The sequence below is a fragment of the Miscanthus floridulus genome, unplaced genomic scaffold (genome assembly GCF_019320115.1).
Source record: "Miscanthus floridulus cultivar M001 unplaced genomic scaffold, ASM1932011v1 fs_220_2_3, whole genome shotgun sequence".
NCBI lineage: Eukaryota > Viridiplantae > Streptophyta > Magnoliopsida > Poales > Poaceae > Miscanthus > Miscanthus floridulus.
In genome coordinates this window covers 99,878-120,330 of record NW_027096399.1, presented here as the reverse complement: position 1 = coordinate 120,330, position 20,453 = coordinate 99,878, and the positions used below count along the sequence as shown (strand labels likewise).

The following is a 20,453-nucleotide window of genomic DNA, read 5'->3' as shown; positions in this document are numbered from 1 at the left end:
TTATAATTTAAAACGAAGATAATATTAAGCAATTAACCAAGCTATAAAGGTTGAACGTCAATTTGTCTGCCACAGTATTTCTGTGCAAATGCAAGGCAGCCCACGGCTGCTTTGTGGAGGCGTGGAGGATGAATTTACAAACTTTCCGCCGTAACAAAGAAGTTACAACCGTCACTCACTTTCAAGTTTCAAATTTCAAATGGCATGCATAATCTACATCTCAAGTGCTGAGGAAACTACTAGTATGACATACGCGCTGAAAGCTAAAGGAAACTAACTTTATTATACTCGTTGCTTGTTATGGTCGGCAAGACCTATGCTAGGCGAAGTGGCTAGACCTAAGACGGTTCCGGTTCAGGTCCAAGCCGAGTCCCTAAGAGTCCTAGCAGATTTAGTTAGTTGAGAGTTTTTAGAGATTGGGTTCAGATTAGTAGCAGAGTTTGTTAGCCTAATGAGTCAAGGTGTTTTGGTTTGTAAGGACTATAAGAGTCCAACTCTGAGAAGAAAAGAATTAGCCTGGGATTGTGTCACAAAGACACCCTTGGGCGCCTGGCGCTCCCTCCCTGTTCTTTGACCACTCCAGCCGCAGCCCTAACCCCTCCTCGGCAGCACGGCACCGCCCCCTCGACGTCGAGTCTTCAAGCCCCGCCCCCCAATCCACCATAGCTACAACCTCAGGAGCTTAACCTCTAACAACCTGGTATCAGACTTGATGGCCTCGTCCGGGACCTCGTCACCAGCCGTTCCACCCACCACCGTTTCCCCGTCGCCGTCGTTCCCACCGATCTCCAACCCATCTGCGCCCCTGGTCACGCCGGCCATTGGGGTGTCGCAGCCCATCGCCTCTGCCGGGGCGCTCGTCCCCACCACCACCCTGCCTCTGTCCTCGCAGCCACCACCACCGCCCCAGCTGTACGCCGTCCCCGCCGACACGCTCCAGCAATTCACCAACGCCGTCCAAGGCATCCAGAACCAGCTCGCCTTCATGAACTTCCAGATGGGCGATCTGGCGGCGCGCGACGGGGCAATCGACGGCCGCGCCCCACCCACGCGGGCGCAATTTCATCAGGCCGCGTTGCCGGGCTCCGGCGGCCGGCCAGCGTCCTCCATGCCGGCGCTCACGGCCTTCAGTTCGTCCGCGCCATCGGCGCCCTTGGCCTCGGGCCCAGCCTCGGCGCCTCTCATGTCGGCCGCGGCTCCCCAGTTCGGTGTGCCGATCACACACATCTCCTTTCCTCACTCGCCGTCCCCCGTGCCGTCCTTCGAGTCCATCGTGGGGGCGGCGGCTATGTCGACGGCACCCGCGGTGGAGACCCCTCCTCGCCTGCATGTTCCGCCGGCACCGGAGGCTGCATGGGAGGGTCACGTCGTGCCCAAGTATCATAAGCTTGTGTTCCCCACCTTCGACGGGAAGGAGGACCCGCTGGGGTGGTTGAACAAATGCGAGCAATTTTTCCAGGGCCATCAGACGCGCCACGCCGACCGGGTCTGGCTCGCGTCCTACCACCTCACCGGAGTCACGCAGCAATGGTACCTGGTCCTCGAGGCCGATTCCAGCCGACCGCTGTGGGAGGAGTTCTACACGCTGTGCCATCAGCGGTTTGGGCCTCCCCTGAGCACCAACCATCTTTCAGATCTGGCCCGGCTGCCGTTCACGTCGACGATCGACGCTTACATGGAGGCGTTCCAGGCGCGGGCTGCACACGCTGGACGTCTCTCCCCAGGGCAGAAGGCGAAGCTCTTCACGAGTGGCCTGCCCGATCATATCCGCGTCGACGTGGAACTCCATGACCCACAGGACCTGCAACGCGCCATGCACCTAGCCCGCGCCTACGAACGCCGGAATGCGCCGGCTCAGCTCGCTCTGCCTGCACCACTGCGACGTCGACCGGCCGGATCGACGCCGGCCCTGACCGGCCCGGCCGACACGACGTCCTCTTCGGGTTCTTCATCGACATCAGCGCCTCGGGCCTTCAAGCGCCTTACACCCGAGGAGATGGCGGAGCGTCGAAAGCAAGGCCTCTCCTACAACTGTGACGAACCCTACGTCTGGGGCCACAAGTGCGCCTGGCTGTTCTTCCTCGAGGCGGCCGATTACATCGTCGAAGAACTGGACGATCATGACGACGCCGACACCCCGCTGGCCGCCGACCTGCCGTTCGACCCCGACAAGCCGCTGATTTCGCTCTCGGCGATCACCGGCATATGGTCCGAGGAGACGATGCAACTCCGTGTGCAGGTGGGGCCGCACGAACTCACTGCTCTGCTGGACTCGGGCTCTACTCATAACTTCATCAGCCGAGCTGCGGCGCGGCGCGCGGAGATCCACTTCCAGGACAGCGAAGGCGCTCATGTCATCGTGGCTAATGGAGATCGCGTCAGATGTCGCGGCATCGCACGCGACGTCGGTCTCCGGATTGGGGCCGAAGCCTTCACCGTCGAGTGCTACGCCATCCCGTTGGACTCCTGCGACATGGTCCTCGGCATAGCTTGGCTCCGCACCCTCGGCCCTATCCTTTGGGACTTTGCCAACCTGTGCATGAAGTTCACGTTCAAGGGCCGCCGCGTGCTGTGGCGTGGAGTCGGCTCACCGCGCACTGCGGCTGCAGCCGCTTCGCCGCAGCGTCTCTAGGTGATCCGGGGGTTCTCGGCCAAGGGGACAGAGCCTACCATCCTCGAGCGCCTGCTGGAGTCCTACGCCGATGTGTTCGCACCGCCGACCAGGTTGCCTCCACCGCGCGCGTGTGACCACAGGATACACCTCAAGCCGGCCACAGAACCAGTTGCGGTGCGTCCTTATCGCTATCCGCAATTGCAAAAGGACGAGCTGGAGAAGCAATGTGAAGAGATGCTGCAGCAGGGCACGATCCGCGCCAGTACGTCCCCATTCTCGGCACCGGTCCTGCTCGTCAAGAAGCAAGACGGATCGTGGAGGTTTTGCGTGGACTACCGCGCCCTCAACGCGGTCACTGTGAAGGACAAGTTCCCCATACTGGTCGTCGAGGAGTTGCTGGACGAGCTCCATGGTGCAAAGTTTTTCACGAAGCTCGACCTCCGTTCGGGGTATCACCAAGTGCGCGTTCACCCGGACGATGTGGCCAAAACGGCGTTCCGCACTCACCATGGCCATTTTGAATTTTTCGTCATGCCGTTCGGCCTCTCCAACGCGCCGTCGACGTTCCAGGCCCTGATGAACATGGTGCTGAAACCCTTTCTCCGCCGGTGCGTGCTCGTATTCTTCGACGACATCCTCGTCTACAGCGCCTCATGGACGGAGCACCTTCTTTAGCTGCGCGCCGTCCTCGAGGTGTTGCGCGCCCATCGGCTCCACCTCAAGAGGTCCAAGTGCTCCTTCGCGGCTCCAACAGTTCACTACTTGGGACACGTGATCTCGCATGCGGGTGTCGCCATGGACGTCTCCAAGGTCGCGGCAGTGCAGTCTTGGCCGCAGCCGAGGTCTGCCCGTGGCCTTCGTGGATTCCTTGGCTTGGCAGGATACTACAGGCGCTTCATCAAGGATTACGGTACCCTCGCCGCGCCTCTGACCAGCCTCCTGCGCAAGAATGCGTTCCTGTGGACAGAGGCGGCGGACGCGGCGTTCACGGCATTGAAGACGGTGCTCTCCGCAGCTCCGGTCCTGCACCTCCCGGACTTCGACAACGAGTTCTTCGTCGACTGCGACGCGTCGGGCTCCGGCTTTGGGGCGGTCCTGCATCAAGGCGCCGGGCCCGTGGCATTCTTCAGTCGGCCGTTCGCGGCGCGTCACCTGAAGGTCGCCGCTTACGAGCGGGAGTTGATCGGCCTGGTGCAGGCCGTTCGGCATTGGCGGCCCTACTTATGGGGCCGTTCCTTCGTTGTCCGCACCGATCACTACGCCTTGAAGTTCCTCCTCGACCAGCGCCTGTCCACGATTCCCCAGAACCACTAGATCAGTAAGCTCATGGGTTATGATTTCAGGATTGAGTTCCGGCCAGGGCGCTTCAACGTCGTCGCGGACGCGCTTTCCCGGCGAGATGGCGACGCACCCCTGCTGGCCGCGCTGCCTCCAGCCGCGCCGGTCCTCGCAGCAATCTCCGTTCCCACATTCCAACTCTTCGACCAGCTCCGGCGCGAGGTGACCGCGTCGGACGAGCTGCGAGCGCTCCGCGACGAGGTGGCCTCAGGCGCGCGTGGCGCAGACTGGGCGCTGCAAGACGGCCTCCTCCTCTACAAGGGCCACGTCTACGTCCCAGCGACCTCCTCGGTCTTCGACGACGTTCTGCAGCTAGCCCACACCAACGCGCATGAAGGCATCCAAAAGACGTTGCAGCGGCTCCGGACCGAATTCTTCGTCGAGCATGATCGCCGCGTCGTCCATGACTACGTGCAGGCGTGTGCGACGTGTCAACGCAACAAGACAGAGGCGATGCACCCGGCCGGCTTGCTACAGCCCCTGCCGGTGCCATCGCGTGTTTGGGCCGACATTGCCATGGACTTCGTCGAGGCGCTTCCCAAAGTCCATGGCAAGAGCGTCATCCTCACCGTCGTCGATCGCTTCTCCAAGTACGCCCACTTCATTCCGTTGGGCCACCCGTACACGGCTTCCTCCGTCGCCCGCGCGTTCTTCCGCGACATCGTCCGCCTCCATGGTTTCCCGGACTCCATTGTCAGTGACCGTGATCCGGTCTTCACGGGCCACGTGTGGCGCCATCTGTTCCGCCAGGCGGGCGTCCAACTCCGCATGAGCACCGCCTTCCACCCGCAAACGGATGGGCAGTCCGAGGCGGTTAACAAGACGATCGCCATGTACCTTCGTTGCATCACTGGCGATCGTCCCCGGGATTGGCTCGACTGGCTTCCGTGGGCAGAGTTCTGCTACAACACCGCCTACCACTCTGCCCTACGGACGTCGCCCTTCACTGTTGTCTACGGTCGCGCACCGCCGGAGCTCCTGCCCTATGCTCCGGGGGGCGCTCGCACGGATGCTGTGGACGCCCTGCTCGCCAACAGGGATGAATTTCTCGCCGAGGTTCGGGCGCGTCTTCTGCAGGCTCAGGAACATGCGCGACGCTTCTACGACGCCAAGCACCGACCTCTCGAGCTCGCGGTTGGCGATTGGGTGTTGCTCCGTCTGCTTCGCCACAACCAGTCTGTCGCTCCGGGCAGCAAGGGCAAGCTGGGGCCCAAGTATGCTGGGCCGTTCATGGTGCTTGAACGCCTTGGCGAGGTGGCCTATCGTCTCCGGCTGCCAGAGGGTGCCCGAATTCACGACGTTTTTCACGTCGGTGTCCTGAAGCCCTTTCGCGGCACGCCGCCGTCCTCGGTGCCAGCTTTACCGCCTCTACGCCACGGCCGACCACTTCTTCAACCAGAGAGGGTGCTGCGTTCCCGCCTTAGTCGCGGGGCGTGGCATGTCCTCGTTCAATGGGCCGACTTGCCGGCCGCCGACGCCACCTGGGAGCCGGTGGACGAGTTCGTGTGGTTGGTCATCCATGGAAGGGTGCAATGCCGTGTAAATCTTTGTCGCAAATCCATAGTGGATAGCCCGATGTGTGAAGTCTGCAACCAAGCAGAGGAGACGGGCGAACACATTATCTTTGACTGCCCATTTGCTCAAGAATTTTGGCAAAATCTGGGATTCCACAGCAACCAGACGCATTCAGGTGACCGTCTGATCAACGTCCAATGCCCGCCGGCCTTCCCAAAACAACACTTCAGCACTTTCATGGCCCTGTGCTACTGGCACCTCTGGAAACGAAGGAATGGCGTTATGTTCAGAGAGGAAGTAGCCACCATCAGGCAGACGGTTCGACTGATAGAAGCTGATGCTAAGCTATGGGAGAGACGGCTACCCAAGAAAGATAGAACAACAGCAGATGCTTGGTGCCAATTCTTAGTTTCGATATGTAATTGTAATAAGTTTCAGAAAAGGTGATGTAATTTAAAAACAAGATGGGCTACCTTTAACGGGCCTAGATCAATGAAATAAAAATCTCAGGTGGGGAGCCTTTCCCCCGTTGACAGTAAAAAAAAAAATTAGAACTTCCTCAATGCAACCGAACTACTAGTATAGTTTGACGAGGTTGTTCCCTATCATCCTAGACTAGCCGTCCAACAACAACGGCATCGAGTTTGTCATGGTCTTGTTCCATCTAGAGGTAAGCTCATGGCTCTATTGAATGTATCCTAGGCATTTGTCAAAGTGGAACAATTACTAATGTTGTTCATCACCTATTGCATGGTTGATGCTACTCATAATCAACTCGACATGCATGGGCAGAGATATCAACCATGTGGTCGCACCTGGCGTGAACAAATTGTATATATGCTGTCCATTTTAAATTATAATTCTTTTTTATTTTGTTATAAATCAAACTTATATAGGTTCACTCAAGTTCATAGAAAAATACAAAACACTTACAAAGTCAAATAAGATTCATTTAATAGTTAGTAAAATATATTTTGATAACACATTTATTGAAGCCATATTGTAGATGTTAATAAAATGTTTATATAAACTTAGTTAAAACTAGACAAGTTTGATCTAGAACAAAGTTAAAACAACTTATAATTTAAAACGAAGATAATATTAAGCAATTAACCAAGCTATAAAGGTTGAACGTCAATTTGTCTGCCACAGTATTTCTGTGCAAATGCAAGGCAGCCCACGGCTGCTTTGTGGAGGCGTGGAGGATGAATTTACAAACTTTCCGCCGTAACAAAGAAGTTACAACCGTCACTCACTTTCAAGTTTCAAATTTCAAATGGCATGCATAATCTACATCTCAAGTGCTGAGGAAACTACTAGTATGACATACGCGCTGAAAGCTAAAGGAAACTAACTTTATTATACTCGTTGCTTGTTATGGTCGGCAAGACCTATGCTAGGCGAAGTGGCTAGACCTAAGACGGTTCCGGTTCAGGTCCAAGCCGAGTCCCTAAGAGTCCTAGCAGATTTAGTTAGTTGAGAGTTTTTAGAGATTGGGTTCAGATTAGTAGCAGAGTTTGTTAGCCTAATGAGTCAAGGTGTTTTGGTTTGTAAGGACTATAAGAGTCCAACTCTGAGAAGAAAAGAATTAGCCTGGGATTGTGTCACAAAGACACCCTTGGGCGCCTGGGGCTCCCTCCCTGTTCTTTGACCACTCCAGCCGCAGCCCTAACCCCTCCTCGGCAGCACGGCACCGCCCCCTCAGCGTCGAGTCTTCAAGCCCCGGCCCCCAATCCACCATAGCTACAACCTCAGGAGCTTAACCTCTAACAACCTTATAGTGTTGTAGCCTATACTTCAAATGTGTTGACCATCTCTAGAAACGATCGTGTCACGCTCCATTCTCGCTGCTTCCAGCGCGTTTTCCGGCGTCGTTCTGGAAGCAAGCGTGCGAGCTGGCTCCTATCTTCAATCACCTCGTGGATCGTGTCAGCTTGGATAGGCTGCTTTGTCTAGACAACTTTTGAATTGTATACACTGGATTCTTTTGGTAACAATATAGTGTACATATATACATTAAACTCATAATATTGTTTCAATGCAAGTATTAAACATATTTTTTTACCTGTGTCTTAACGATGTGATTTGCCGGCGCGCGTTACACGGTTTTGCTCCGCGACTTGCTACCACACGACCTTTACCGTGCCGCAACACGACAAGCAAGGCAAGAAAGCGTGCCAGCGCTTGGAGGAGGCCGCGCGAGCCCGAGATTGGCAGGCGGGACCGCTGCGCAGCAGAGGAGGCCAAGGGCATCAGCGTCGTTTCGCTCGCTGTACGCGAGTAACAACCTCCTAATCTGATCGCCCCTCACTCCCTTGCCTTCCATAAAGCATCGCCAGGGCCAGGATTCCGTCGTTTCGTTGCCATCCACTAGACCTTCACGCCACTGCACCGCGGCCAGCAACCCACCAAGCCAGCCATGGCGATCACGCTCACGGTGCGTCGCTACCACCTCGCCGGCATGATGTGCCTCGCCCTCCTCGTTTTCCCGACCATCGTCCAGCAGCCCAGCACCTCGTCATCCGCAGCTGCACCAACACCACCACCATCCTCCCAGTACGACCACCACGCGCACGCTCCCGCCATTGCCCCCACCTAGGACACACCGCCGACGGCAGCGAGGGGGGCTGCCTCCTCTCACCACCTACGACCGTCGACCTCATCCCCATCCACACTGCCCGACGACGCCCAGACGCACAGCTTCGTCGCCTCATTCATCTCGGGCATGGGCGCCACCGGCGGGTCACCACCACCGCAGCCACCGGTTGCCGCGCGCGCCGTCGCCTCCGACCCCCGTCTACCTCTGCCTTCCCTGCCGACCATCAGCGACGACCTCCAACCGTTCCTCCTCGGCGCTTCGGCCGTCCACAAGCGAGGGGTTGCCGTCGACAGCGTCGCGCCGACACCGCGCGGCGTCACAGCAGCAGCCAAGAAGAAGGCGCTGCCCCTGCCCCTGCTCGTCGCCGTCCCCTTCCTCCCGCGGCCCGTCGCCGCTCTGCTGGCGCTCACCTCCCTGGCGGCCCAGGTCCACGCCATCTACGAGGATTGCTTCCGACAGAACCACGCCACCTGCAACGTCTACAATTACGACAACGAGACCGACGCCATCCACCGCACATTTCCGCGCAAGAACCCCGACACCAACCTCCGCTCGATGTGCCTGCACCCGCTCTGCCACGCCGACAACGCCTATCGCCTCTTCTCCGTGCTCTACGGGCGACACCACGGTCGCGATGACGACCCCCTCCACATCTACTGCACCGTGCGCACGCTCGAGGGCCCCCTGTCAATCCTACCGTGGAGGAACACCAGGCACGTCATCTTCCCGTTGCCGACCCGGGCGCCGCTGCCGCTTCCGGCGCCAACATCTGCTACGTCGAGCTCGCGTACTTGGGGATGAAAACGGATCGGATACGGACGGATATCACTGATATTACATTTGTTTTCGTATTTTTGTCCGGATTTGAATTCGAATACGGATAGTGTCAACTATGTCGGATATGATACGATTGGATATCGACATCATAAATATATGATTTGAGTATTCGAATACGGATACGGTATCGGATGTTGGATATCCGGACTCGGATACGGACAGATCTCAACCTCTCTAAACGGATTCAGTTTCGAATACGGTCGAAAAATATCCGTACCATTTTCATCCCTACGCGTACAGGGAGGGCTACTACATCCACTGTCCCGTTGACGAGCACCGCGACACTACGGGAGAGCCTGGCTTTGCCGAGTGTCGCCGGCTTTGCCTAGTGCTAAATGTCGGGCACTTGGCAAAGAGCTCTTTGTCGAGTGCCAGGAACTCGGCGAAGACCGGCACTCGATAAAGCTCCCTTTGCCGAGTGCCCGACACTCGGCGAAGACCGGCGCTCGGCAAAGGACGGCCCTCGGCAAAGAGCTGGCGGAGTACTTGCCGTCACCTTTGCCGAGTGCCCCCCCGTTAGGCACTCGGCAAAGAGGCTTTACCGAGTGTCAGAGTTGGGCACTCGGTAAAGCATAATTTTTTTTGTTTTTTGCCTCCAAACTTTTTCTTCAACCCTTACACATTAAGTTGAAGTACATCCTCAAATTTGGCACATTTCTCGATCTTTTTGCTATATATCCTTAATTTATTTCATTTAATTGCATTTTTTCGGGAAATGTAAGTTTGAACTGCAGGTGCGTCGAATCATGGAATTCGACGAGTGAAAAAATAATATTCACGTTACTTATTGTATTTTGAGGCCGTTTCCAGGAGCACGCCCGAAGTTTCAAACATCTCACGCACGAAACATAGCGACAAAATTGTGGGTGAAGTGTTTTTTTAATTATATAAAATGCAAACGAAGTTCAAAAATCATGAAACTTGGTGACGCGTCTTTACATCACATGTGGAGGCTATGGTAAAAATTTGAGAACATTTTGCGCACGTTGTCATGTAGGATGGTTAGAAACCTAGACATCTCACGTTGTCACGTTTGTTCATGCCAGGTGTATCACACCATCAAGACAACCGCAACCTCTCCGGATACGCCCGAGCGTGGGTACGTGGTCATGTTTCTATTCTTCTTGCTTTCGTTGAACTCGGCAAAGAATTCTAATCATCTTGTTTTCGTTCTTGCAGTCGGCGGCACATCAAGGCCAAGAGTGCTCCAACTTCGCCGCATTTGCCATGGCACACAAGGGCAAGGCGTCGTCCGACGTCTCCTTCAACCCGGACGACCCGGCCGAGGCGTACACAAACTCGAGCGCCTACGAGAAAATCATGGACTACACGTCGGCGGCAAGGTCGATCCATGGGCTGGAGTACGATCCACGGACCGACAACATTGATGCAAACACCGTCATGAGGATTGGACAAGGCAAGAAGCATGGACGCTACTGGATTGGCGACAGCGTGATCGACACGGCCTCTACTCTCACTCTCTCCCAGATCCGAGCACAAAGCACGACCACCTCCTCACTCCCGGCGATACGCTCACAGCCGAGCATTTCACAGCAACGGGTCGACACACTCCAGGTTATTCATGTTTTACTCATCGTACATTGATCTTTACACAACTCTATTTCCTTTGCATTATTGTAACATTAGCTTTGCAACAATTTGTAGGCCCAGGTGGAAGAAGCAAACAGGAGGGCCCAGGAGCTGGAGCTAGGGTTGGCGGCCAAGTGGGCTGCGCGGGAGGCCGACAAACTCGCTCAGGAGAAAAGGTTGGCGGACATTATTGCCTGGATGCAAACTACGACGGGTGCTGCTATGCCTCCTGGGTTAATGGGTCCACCTCAGCCTCCTCACTCCGCTACTCCAGTGAGTAATGTCACACATGTAAGGAATTGCTACAATCGCTATTCAACTAATCTTGTCTCATGCAATCTCTTCTCCTGTGTGCAGCCTCAGTCGGCGGGTTCGAACAACCCAGCTCAGGGCACTCTGAACCAGCAGATGTTTCCTTCCCCGTCGCCAGTAGGATGGCCACATCAAGGGCCGCTTCAGTGAGTAGCGCTTGTAGTTTCATGTCTTGTTCTCTTCGCAATGGATTTCTGTCTGAGACAATGTTGTTGTCATGCATGTGTTATTGTGACATGTGGTGATGGATTTGAACTACTTGTTGAATGATGTGGAATCCTGTTGAATAATGGATGGAATTACTGTGACATGTGGTGAACGGATGTGATTCATGTGGTATGTGTGATGGATTGTGACATATAAGGTGCTGGATGTGGTATATATGTGATGGATGTGATATATATGCTATATGTTGTGTTTGCAGTGATCGATAGCAAAAAGCAAAAATTTTTGGTCACTTTGCCGAGTGTAACACTCGGCAAAGAGCCTTTGCCGAGCGCCTTTTGCCCTGGCACTCGGCAAAGCTGCCAAAAAAATGCGCTACCAGGTCTCTTTGCCGAGTGCCAGTACCCTGGCACTCGGAAAAGCTGTGTACACTACCATGTGTTTCCCAGCTTTGTCGAGTGCCAGGACTCTGGCACTCGGCAAAGAATTTTCCAAAAAAAAAATATTTTTTCTTTGCCGAGTGCCGTCTTAGCTAGACACTCGGCAAAGGATTTTTTTTAAAAAAAATTCTTTGCCGAGTGTCGGGTCAGGAAGGCACTCGGCAAAGGATTTTTCAAAAAAAAAAATTCTTTGCCGAGTGCCGGGTCAGGAAGGCACTCGGCAAAGGATTTTTCAAAAAAAAAAGGGAAAAGCTTTGTCGAGTGCCTTCCTGACCCGGCACTCGGCAAAGACGCCGTCAATGGCTGACGACCAATTTTCTTTACCGAATGCCGTCCTGGCACTCGGCAAAGCCTTTGCCGAGTGCCCGACAAATGGCACTCGGCAAAGAACCCTTCGCCGGATGCGGCTTTGCCGTTTGCTCTTTGCCGAGTGTGGCACTCGGCAAAGCCTTTGCCGAGTGCAATAGGGCCTTTGCCGAGTGCCCTAGGCACTCCGCAAAGAGCGCGTCTCCAGTAGTGCGAGGCGTACTGCACGGAGTTCCCTGAGGAGGCGGTCGCTGCGGCCGTCTGGGAGCACCGCAAGCTCAACTACCTCGCCACCGTTGGGAAGCGCTATGGGAGCTTCGTGTTAAAACCATAGGATTGATCTAGGGTAGAACCGAGGGACTTCTAGGTAACCAGTTGATCCTAAACAAGCCCTAGTACATCTAGACAGAGAGATGGAGACATAGAGATAGATAGATAGGGGGTTCGAACCTGAGACCGCAGGGGTGGAAGATCTAGTGGCCTCCATTAGGTTCGTTGATGCAGTCTGCGCACGGGCAGCGATGGTTGGGGAAGAGTCGATGAAGTTTGGCGACGCGGTGGGGTGTAGTGAGGCCGACGGTGATGACGGTGGCGTCTTTCCGTCGCTAGCTACGCACCCTTACTAGATCGGACTTAGGGTTTGTTGGTGGGGCGGATTGGCTCATGGTGAACCTCGTGCGATGAGCCGCTGGCCCCCACCACTTTATATAGCGCAGTGCGACAGGGGCCCACCAACCATGTAGGGTTGGGCGCCCCCGATCAGGGCACGTGACCAAGGCCCAATAGGCCGTTGGGCTTATTGGCTGGGAGATCATTCCAACATTCCCCCCCTTGATCTCATACTATTACTTTTATCTTTAAACTTTAAACTTCAATCCTCTTCTTCTTTCTCATTTCTTCACAGATGATGCATAGAGCATGTTTCATCGTCACGGTCAATTGCTGATAGATTTAATAGCTACAATGCACGTCTCTGATCTGAAATAAATACTTTAACTTTTGGGCCCTTTATAGTCCAGGAATCATAGGCTTTCCCTTAAACCCATGCCAGCTACATGTTCTCTGAACACGTTGGGTGGTAAGCCTTTTGTAAGCGGATCCGCGAGCATCTTTTCGGTACTTATATGCTCAAGACTTATCATTTGATCCCGGACTCTATCCTTCACAACATAATACTTTATGTCAATGTGTTTGGCAGCATGACTTGATCTATTGTTGTGAGCATACTGTACTGCTGGATTATTATCGTAGTATAACTTTAGTAGTCTATTGATGTCGTCAACCACCTTCAAACCGGTATGAACTTCTTTAGCCAGTTCACCTGCCCCGTTGCCTCAAAACACGCTACAAACTCGGCATACATTGTGGACGATGTAGTGACGGTTTGCTTTGAGCTTTTCCATGAAATAGCTCCCCCTGCGAGAGTGAATACATATCCAGACATGGATTTTCTATTATCTCCCGCATAATCAGAATCTGAATATCCCACTATATGGAGTAAATCAGATCTTCTATACGTCATCATGAGGCCTTTCATTCCTTGCAAATAACGCAAGACTTTCTTTACCAATTTCCAGTGTTCTATTCCAGGATTGCTCTAGAATCTGCCAAGTAACCCGGTAACAAATGCCAAGTCAGGGCGCATGCACACTTGAGCATATTGCAAGCTTCCGATAGCTGAAGCATATGGAACCACTTTCATTTGATCGATCTCATATTGGTTCCTGGGGCATTGAAAATCCCCATATCTATCGCCCTTGACTATAGGAGCTGGTGAGGGACTACATTTGTGCATACTAAATTTCTTTAAGACTTTTTCTATGTATGCTTTTTGTGACAGTCCTAATACCCCTTTTCTTCTATCTCGGTGAATCTCAATCCCTAGAACGAACGAAGCTTTACCAAAATCTTTCATATCAAATTTTGAGGACAAAAACTTCTTTGTCTCTAGTAGTAGACTGACATCACTACTAGCAAGTAAGATATCATCCACATACAGGACAAGGAAGATAAACTTCCCATTCTTAAACTTTGCGTAGACACAATTGTCCTCAACATTATCTTTAAACCCAAAATTCTTTATTGTCTGATCAAACTTCAAGTACCACTGTCTTAAAGCTTGTTTTAATCCATAAATGGATTTCTTTAGGCGGCATCCCATTCATTCTTTTCCTTCCATGACAAAACCTTTCGGTTGTGCCATGTAAACATTTTCCTCTAAGTCTCTGTTGAGAAATGCCATCTTTACATCCATCTGATATAATTCTAAATCGTAATATGCCACTAATGCCATTATGATTCTAAATGAATCCTTACATGAGACTAGAGAAAAGGTCTCATTCTAATCAATCCCTTCTCTTTGTGTAAAGCCTTTTGCCACAAGTCGGGCTTTATATCTCTCTATATTTCCTTGAGAGTCAAGTTTTGTTTTATAGACCCATTTACAGCCTACTGTTTTAGCTCCTTTAGGAATTATCTCCAAATCCCAAACTTTATTTGCATTCATTTATTTTATTTCATCTTCCATGGCCTCAAGCCACTTTGATGAATGATCACTTTTCATGGCTTCTTCAAATGAGGTGGGATCATCCTCCATTTGAAATTTCTCAGTGTTGTACACTTCATAATCAGCAGGAATAGCTGATTTTCTAACTCTTTGAGACCTTCTAGGGGCCTCCTCATTTGGTATATTTTCTGTTTGAGGCTGTTGTTGCTCCCCCTCATGTGTGGCAATAGGTTCTATAGGATCCTGAGGAACAGGTTCCTCATCACCATTCATTGTTGCCACAGGCGGGATAACAACAGGTGTTGGCACCATAGTGTCTTATACTATCGGTGCAGCAACAGCAGGTAGTGAGAAAAATGGCTCATGAATTATCAGAGTGGGTGCATACACTCGCTTCTCTTCAAGATCAATTTCTCGAGCTACCATGCTCCCCCTCATCATTTCATCCTCTAGGAAGACAGCGTGTCTCGTTTCCACAAACTTTGTATGTCTATCTAGACAGTAGAAACGAAAACCTTTTGACTTTTTTGGGTAGCCAATGAAATGGCAACTCACTGTTTTAGGATCTAGCTTCCCAATGTTTGGGTTAAAAATTTTAGCCTCAGCAGGGCTCCCCCACACACGCAAGTGGTTAAGTGAGGATACTCTTCCTGTCCACAACTCATATGATGTTTTGGGCACCGACTTCTTGGTACTCTATTGAGAATATGAATGGCGGTTTTTAACGCCTCCATCCACAGACTCATCGGTAAAGTGGAGTAACTTATCATACTGCGCACCATATCTATTAGGGTACGATTGCGCCTTTCAGCTACTCCATTCTACTGAGATTCGTCCGGTGTGGAATACTGGGCTACTATGCCATTCTCCTGTAAGAACCTTGCAAAAGGTCCAGAAACTTGGCCATATGGGGTATGCCAACCGTAGTACTCCCCACCACGGTCAGACCTGACTATCTTTATCTTTAAATTGTGTTGGTTTTCAACTTCTGCCTTAAATATCTTAAATTTATCCAATGCTTCTGTTCTTTCTTTGATTGGATAAATGTAGCCATAACGGGAGTAATCATCTGTGAATGTTATGAATGAATCAAAACCATCCACACTCTTTACAGGAAAGGGACCACATATATCTGTGTGAATAATCTATAGAATTCCTACGCTTCGTTTGGTATCTTTCTTAATTTTCTTTACATACTTTCCTTTTATGCAATCTCTACATTGTTCTAAATCTGAGAGCTCTAATGGAGGAAGAATATCATTCTTAACTAGTCTTTCTATTCCCCCCCTCGAAATATGGCCTAAACGACAGTGCCATAATTTCGACAACGCATCGTGAGCTCTCTTTCGTTTTCTGTTTGCATTGTTCGATGAGGATACATTCTCATTCACATCACATACGGAATTCACATTTTCACGAAGTGATAACAAATAAAGCTCATCTTGTCGGAAGGCAAGACTAATACATCTATTATTAAACAATATCTGACATTTGCTATTTCCAAAATGGCAATCATAACCATCATGGTCCAACTTTGATACACTAATCAAGTTTCTTTGCAAAGAAGGTACATAAAGAACATCTCTAAGAAAAAGTATGAAGCCATTAGCAAGCTCTAGCAGAAGATCGCCAACGGCCTCAACATCTGCTTGTACTCCATTTGCGACTTTAATGAAACTTTCGCTTCTTTGCAAAGTTCTCATCGAACGGAATCCCTGTAAAGAATTAGCAATATGAATAGTTGCACCTGAATCAATCCACCAGGTAGATTTTGAAAACTTGACACACAAGGATTCATTTACGAACGTAATAATGTTCTCACCTTTATTTTTCATAATCATCTTTAGGAAATCGGGACAATTCTTCTTATAATGTCTCATCTTCTTACAATAGAGACACTGATCTTTATCCACTAGGAATTGCTTATTCTGAGACTGTTGCATGGGACCCTTTCCAGATGACTTGAAGGAAGAACTGTTATTATAGTTCTTTTTCTTATTATCTTTTAGGTAGTTGATAGTACCACCCTGTGAAAGTTTTATTCTTTCCTCCTCCTGCACACACATGGCTATGAGCTTTTCTAAATCCCATTTCTCGGGCGGTATGTTGTAATTAACAACAAAAGTGTCAAATTCTTTTGGCAAAGAAGCAAAAATCAAATGAACAAGAAACTCATCCTTGAGAGCAAAATCCATTGGTTTGAGCTTAGATGCCAAATTGCTCATTCTCAGTATGTGCTCTCTAATGCCACTGCCGCCACCAGAGTACCTTTCTGTGACCAGTTGCTTGATCAGCTGGGTTGCATATGTCTTTGAAAAGCCAGTGAACTGACTCTTTATTCTTTCTAGGTACTCTGTGACCATGTCACAGTCTAGAATTGAGCCCACTATTGCAGGCTCAATTGTATTCTTTATCATAGCCAAACATTTCTTATTGGCTGTGATCCACTTTCTATGTTCAAGGTCAACAGACATCTTTACGGGAGCAAAGTCCCGCTCTCTGTTCTGCCATGCAGCATCAGTCTCATCTGTCTCCCTCAATGGTGCCACAGGTTCTTTGGGACACGGTGTGGTGACTACCTAGTCCACCTCAGCCAATATGAAGGCCAAGTCAATCTTTTTCTTCCATTCAATATAGTTATCCCCTTTTAGAGTGGGGATCTCTTTGATACAACTCATCAAGTTGTATCCGTCTGAAAACATAATTCAAATAGTGTGAGAACACAAATAATAACAATAACAATTGCATGCCTTATTTTCAACGTTGGTTAAAATTAAAATATACAATTGTTCTCTACACTAATTCTACATCACCGTTGGGTAGAAATAGAATTAATGCAAGACAAAACATCATAATATTGCCATTAATCAACGTTGGTCAGAATAACAACAATATTATAATCAATTTAAAACATATCTATTTTCAAAATTAAATTCTCCTGTTGGTTCGAATTTAATAATGAAAATTACATCTTTAAATACGCAGCAGAAAAAATGAACTTATTTTCTTGAATTTTACCCACAGGAAAATCCCTTTTCTATTTTCTTTTTAGCCAATTTTCATTTTCCAGGAAATTAAAAAATTTTACTGGAAAAGGAAAAAAACAAAATTGACTCAAACAGTACTGATCATTCGGCCCGGCCGGCAAAACAGCCCGGCCCACCACCTCTTCGCGATGCCCGGCCGCACTGTAGCACCCGATTTTAAAGACAAAATCAGATACACACTATATGTGAGCCCAGGAAGTCAAATCTCACATATAGCCACAAATAAGGGTAATATCAAAAGACAATACTTATTACATAACGTATTAGTAAAAAGGAAAATAACCTCAGAGTAAAGACAGCGGAAAGTTGACTCTGATCTTCTGGCGAAGACTTCAAATCCACAGGGACGACTGACTGGTTGACCACAAGCCTAACTCCTCCAAATCAGCAATCTAGTACTCATCCGGGATTTTTATCCAATGTATAGAAAAGTAAAACAAGCGTAAGTACATGTCATACTTAACAATTATATCATCGGATTCATGAGGCTCAAAAAGGGCTGACATTGGTTTAACTGCGATTAGCCTTTGTTTATCATAATTTTAGCAATTGATTGGCAACAAGTTTATCCATAAGCCCATAAACTCATGATCAAGTAAACATGAAAAATGTATAGCATAAACGATTAATTATTAGCATCATCATCCATTAGTGATCGTCTCTATTCCATAAGGGTCCAAGGCCGCTCGTGTCCGTGAGCACGGCTGTTATAACAGTTTTTATACTCTGCAGAGTTTGTACACGTTCACTATGAGTTGTGATTTACCCTTTCGCCCGAGGTAGCTATTCTCTTGACCCACTTCCAAGGAATGTCGGCAGGGTTCACTATGAAGCCTTTCAAAGAATTTGTCTAACAAGTTAGGGCCGCCAGGCGTATATGGCCCATCTCTAGGAGTGGCACGCGTGGGCATCGCAGCACGGTACACACTTCCCAGCAGCAAAGGAAACATACCCTGCGCCTCAAAGGTAACCACTAACAAGCTAGAAAAGATCCTCATACTGAGCGAAAGCCAGAGCCATATGGCCCTCACAGCTGTACTGTAAGTCCCGGATGATCGCTTACAAATAAGTCCTTAGGGAGAGGAATCTGAAGCATATAAACACTCCAGCCCCCTGTTTCCATGTTACTAAAAAGTCATGTTTTAATGTTTATTACATATATCATTAGTCAAGTTACAAGATCATGGTTTTGATTAAGCACTAGCAAAAACTATCCCAATGCATTATCCCAAAGGTTTTCAAGGTACAAGTTATCAAATATCTAAGATATCCTATTTGGCAAACAAGGTAGACACATGCAATATGAATTAAGTGGTTAAATGTGAATAGGTAACAAGGATGTCCCATGCTATACTTGCCTTACACATCGATCCTTCAGTAAGCTTTATTCTTTGATGTCTTTCTTCTTCTTCTGGATCACCACGTATATCTCACCGACTGGACGTAATTCATAGAACACCACACAAACATCCATACACATACATGCATAGCATACAATTGCATCTATATCAGAACAGTACACCAATCATAGAAAAATTAAGTAAAAGAGATTGATATACGATTCTACGTATCACTACGAACACACAAACGCAAAAGACACGCTATATGCGATTCAACGAAAAAGCGACTATCGAAGGATTTTTGGTGCAACGGAAAATAAAACCTGCCCATTTAACTTATTTTAACTGTAGAAACACATATGAATATTTTCATTAATCAACTTGATTCATTGCTTAAGAAAGAGCATAGTATAAAACCTATATTGACTTTATATTCCGAAAACGATGCAAGTGATAGTATTAATACAATTAACTTTTTAACTGCCAAAACATATTTGAGTAACATGAGAACCACTAACGCCACTACATAGAACACGCCGATAACGAAACTATCGTTAAGAAGAAACAACTACCGAACAGTTTTATATATATTACAAAAGAAACATTTACGAGCTTGATTCATGTTAACTAAGAAAAACTATGTGAGTAGTACCCACTCAGGTTACTCAGAACGTATTCAATTTGAAAAGTTGAGTTAACAAAAGCCATACGAAAGCATCATGTGTTGAAGTTGAACTAAGCATACTATAAATTAAAAATGTATTAATGTTGATATTAATCACCTAAGTTGCTTTTAATTTTAAACCCGATTGCATAACCATTAAACAAATTAACATTTAACTTATAAATTTTTGAGATATGAGACATGTTAAACGTCACTGCTAACACGTAGCATTAGTCAAATTATATTTTAATTTAGAAACTGAGTTAGAGTAATCATGTTTTATTTATAAATGTTGCCAGGTAGATTAAGCAAGTTAAACTTAAACTTGCAACAGTAAAATGCATGTGAGAGCATCTATACAAGTTTATATATACAACGGGTTTAAACTAACCAAACTTATAATTGAAAAGAATATTAATATCAACAATTAATCATATTAATATTATACATGAATTGCTGAGATATAAAACATATATTACTTAATTATAAAACTATTTGCATGCATACTTAATCATTTTAATATTTAATTATAAAAGCGTAATAAGGTAACATGGAACACATCGTCATGAACACGTATCACCCATTGCGATGAAACTCGGGCAATCGAATCGAAATTAAAAACCTAAATCGACTTTAATTAATCAGCGATTAATTAATTATAGACACAATTAACATTTTAATAAAATAAATTCATAAACATGTGATATGAAAACTAATAGCGCTACTACGTAGATCTCGACGACACGAAACTAACGCAACTGGAACGAACTGAAACGGAATTAAAACGATTAAACGACGGAGATTAACAACTGGATGGCAAAATTGTAAATAGTTCATCTTCTACCTTGGCTACTTCGTACGTACAGACAGCATTGGCCATGGAGAGACCTGCTGCTCGTGTAGAGGGCCGAGGACGGCCAGCAGAGGGGCGCCAGGCGCAGGCCGGCGGTGGCTCGGTGTGAGTCCCGCCCGCAGGGCTGAGCAGGGGCGCATGAGATGGCGCTCAGGCGGCCGAAGCAGGCGGCGCCGGCTACCTGGCTGTGCTTTCGCACTGCAGGGTGCGGACAGGGCGGCGTAGGGCCATGGTCCAGGGCGCGGCGGCACGCAGACCCAGGGCGCGGCTGGCCTGAAGGCGTCCGGTGGTGCGCACGTCGCCTAGTGCCTAGAGGCAGTGTAGGAT

General features: G+C 49.0%; 1 protein-coding gene and 1 pseudogene across 1 annotated transcript; both read left to right on the top strand.

Annotated features, from left to right (window-relative positions):
• The first annotated feature begins 432 nt into the window (after positions 1–432).
• On the top strand, positions 433–3,928 carry LOC136530842 (uncharacterized; annotated as a pseudogene).
• Positions 3,929–9,942: 6,014 nt separating this feature from the next.
• Positions 9,943–10,955, top strand: LOC136530848 (uncharacterized). The gene is made up of 4 exons (XM_066523560.1): positions 9,943–10,002; positions 10,083–10,478; positions 10,569–10,766; positions 10,851–10,955. The coding sequence occupies exons 1-4, from the start codon at positions 9,943–9,945 to the stop codon at positions 10,953–10,955; spliced, it is 759 nt and encodes a 252-aa protein (XP_066379657.1).
• Positions 10,956–20,453: the final 9,498 nt, after the last annotated feature.

What these genes read in the sequence shown, in the direction of transcription:
- LOC136530848 (XM_066523560.1), top strand. Translation starts at nt 9,943, where the DNA reads ATGCCAGGTGTATCACACCATCAAGACAACCGCAACCTCTCCGGATAC. An exon ending in CCGGATACGCCCGAGCGTGG is followed by an intron (nt 10,003 to 10,082) that starts GTACGTGGTCAT and finishes TCGTTCTTGCAG; the next exon opens with TCGGCGGCACATCAAGGCCA. An exon ending in CTCCTCACTCCGCTACTCCA is followed by an intron (nt 10,767 to 10,850) that starts GTGAGTAATGTC and finishes TCCTGTGTGCAG; the next exon opens with CCTCAGTCGGCGGGTTCGAA.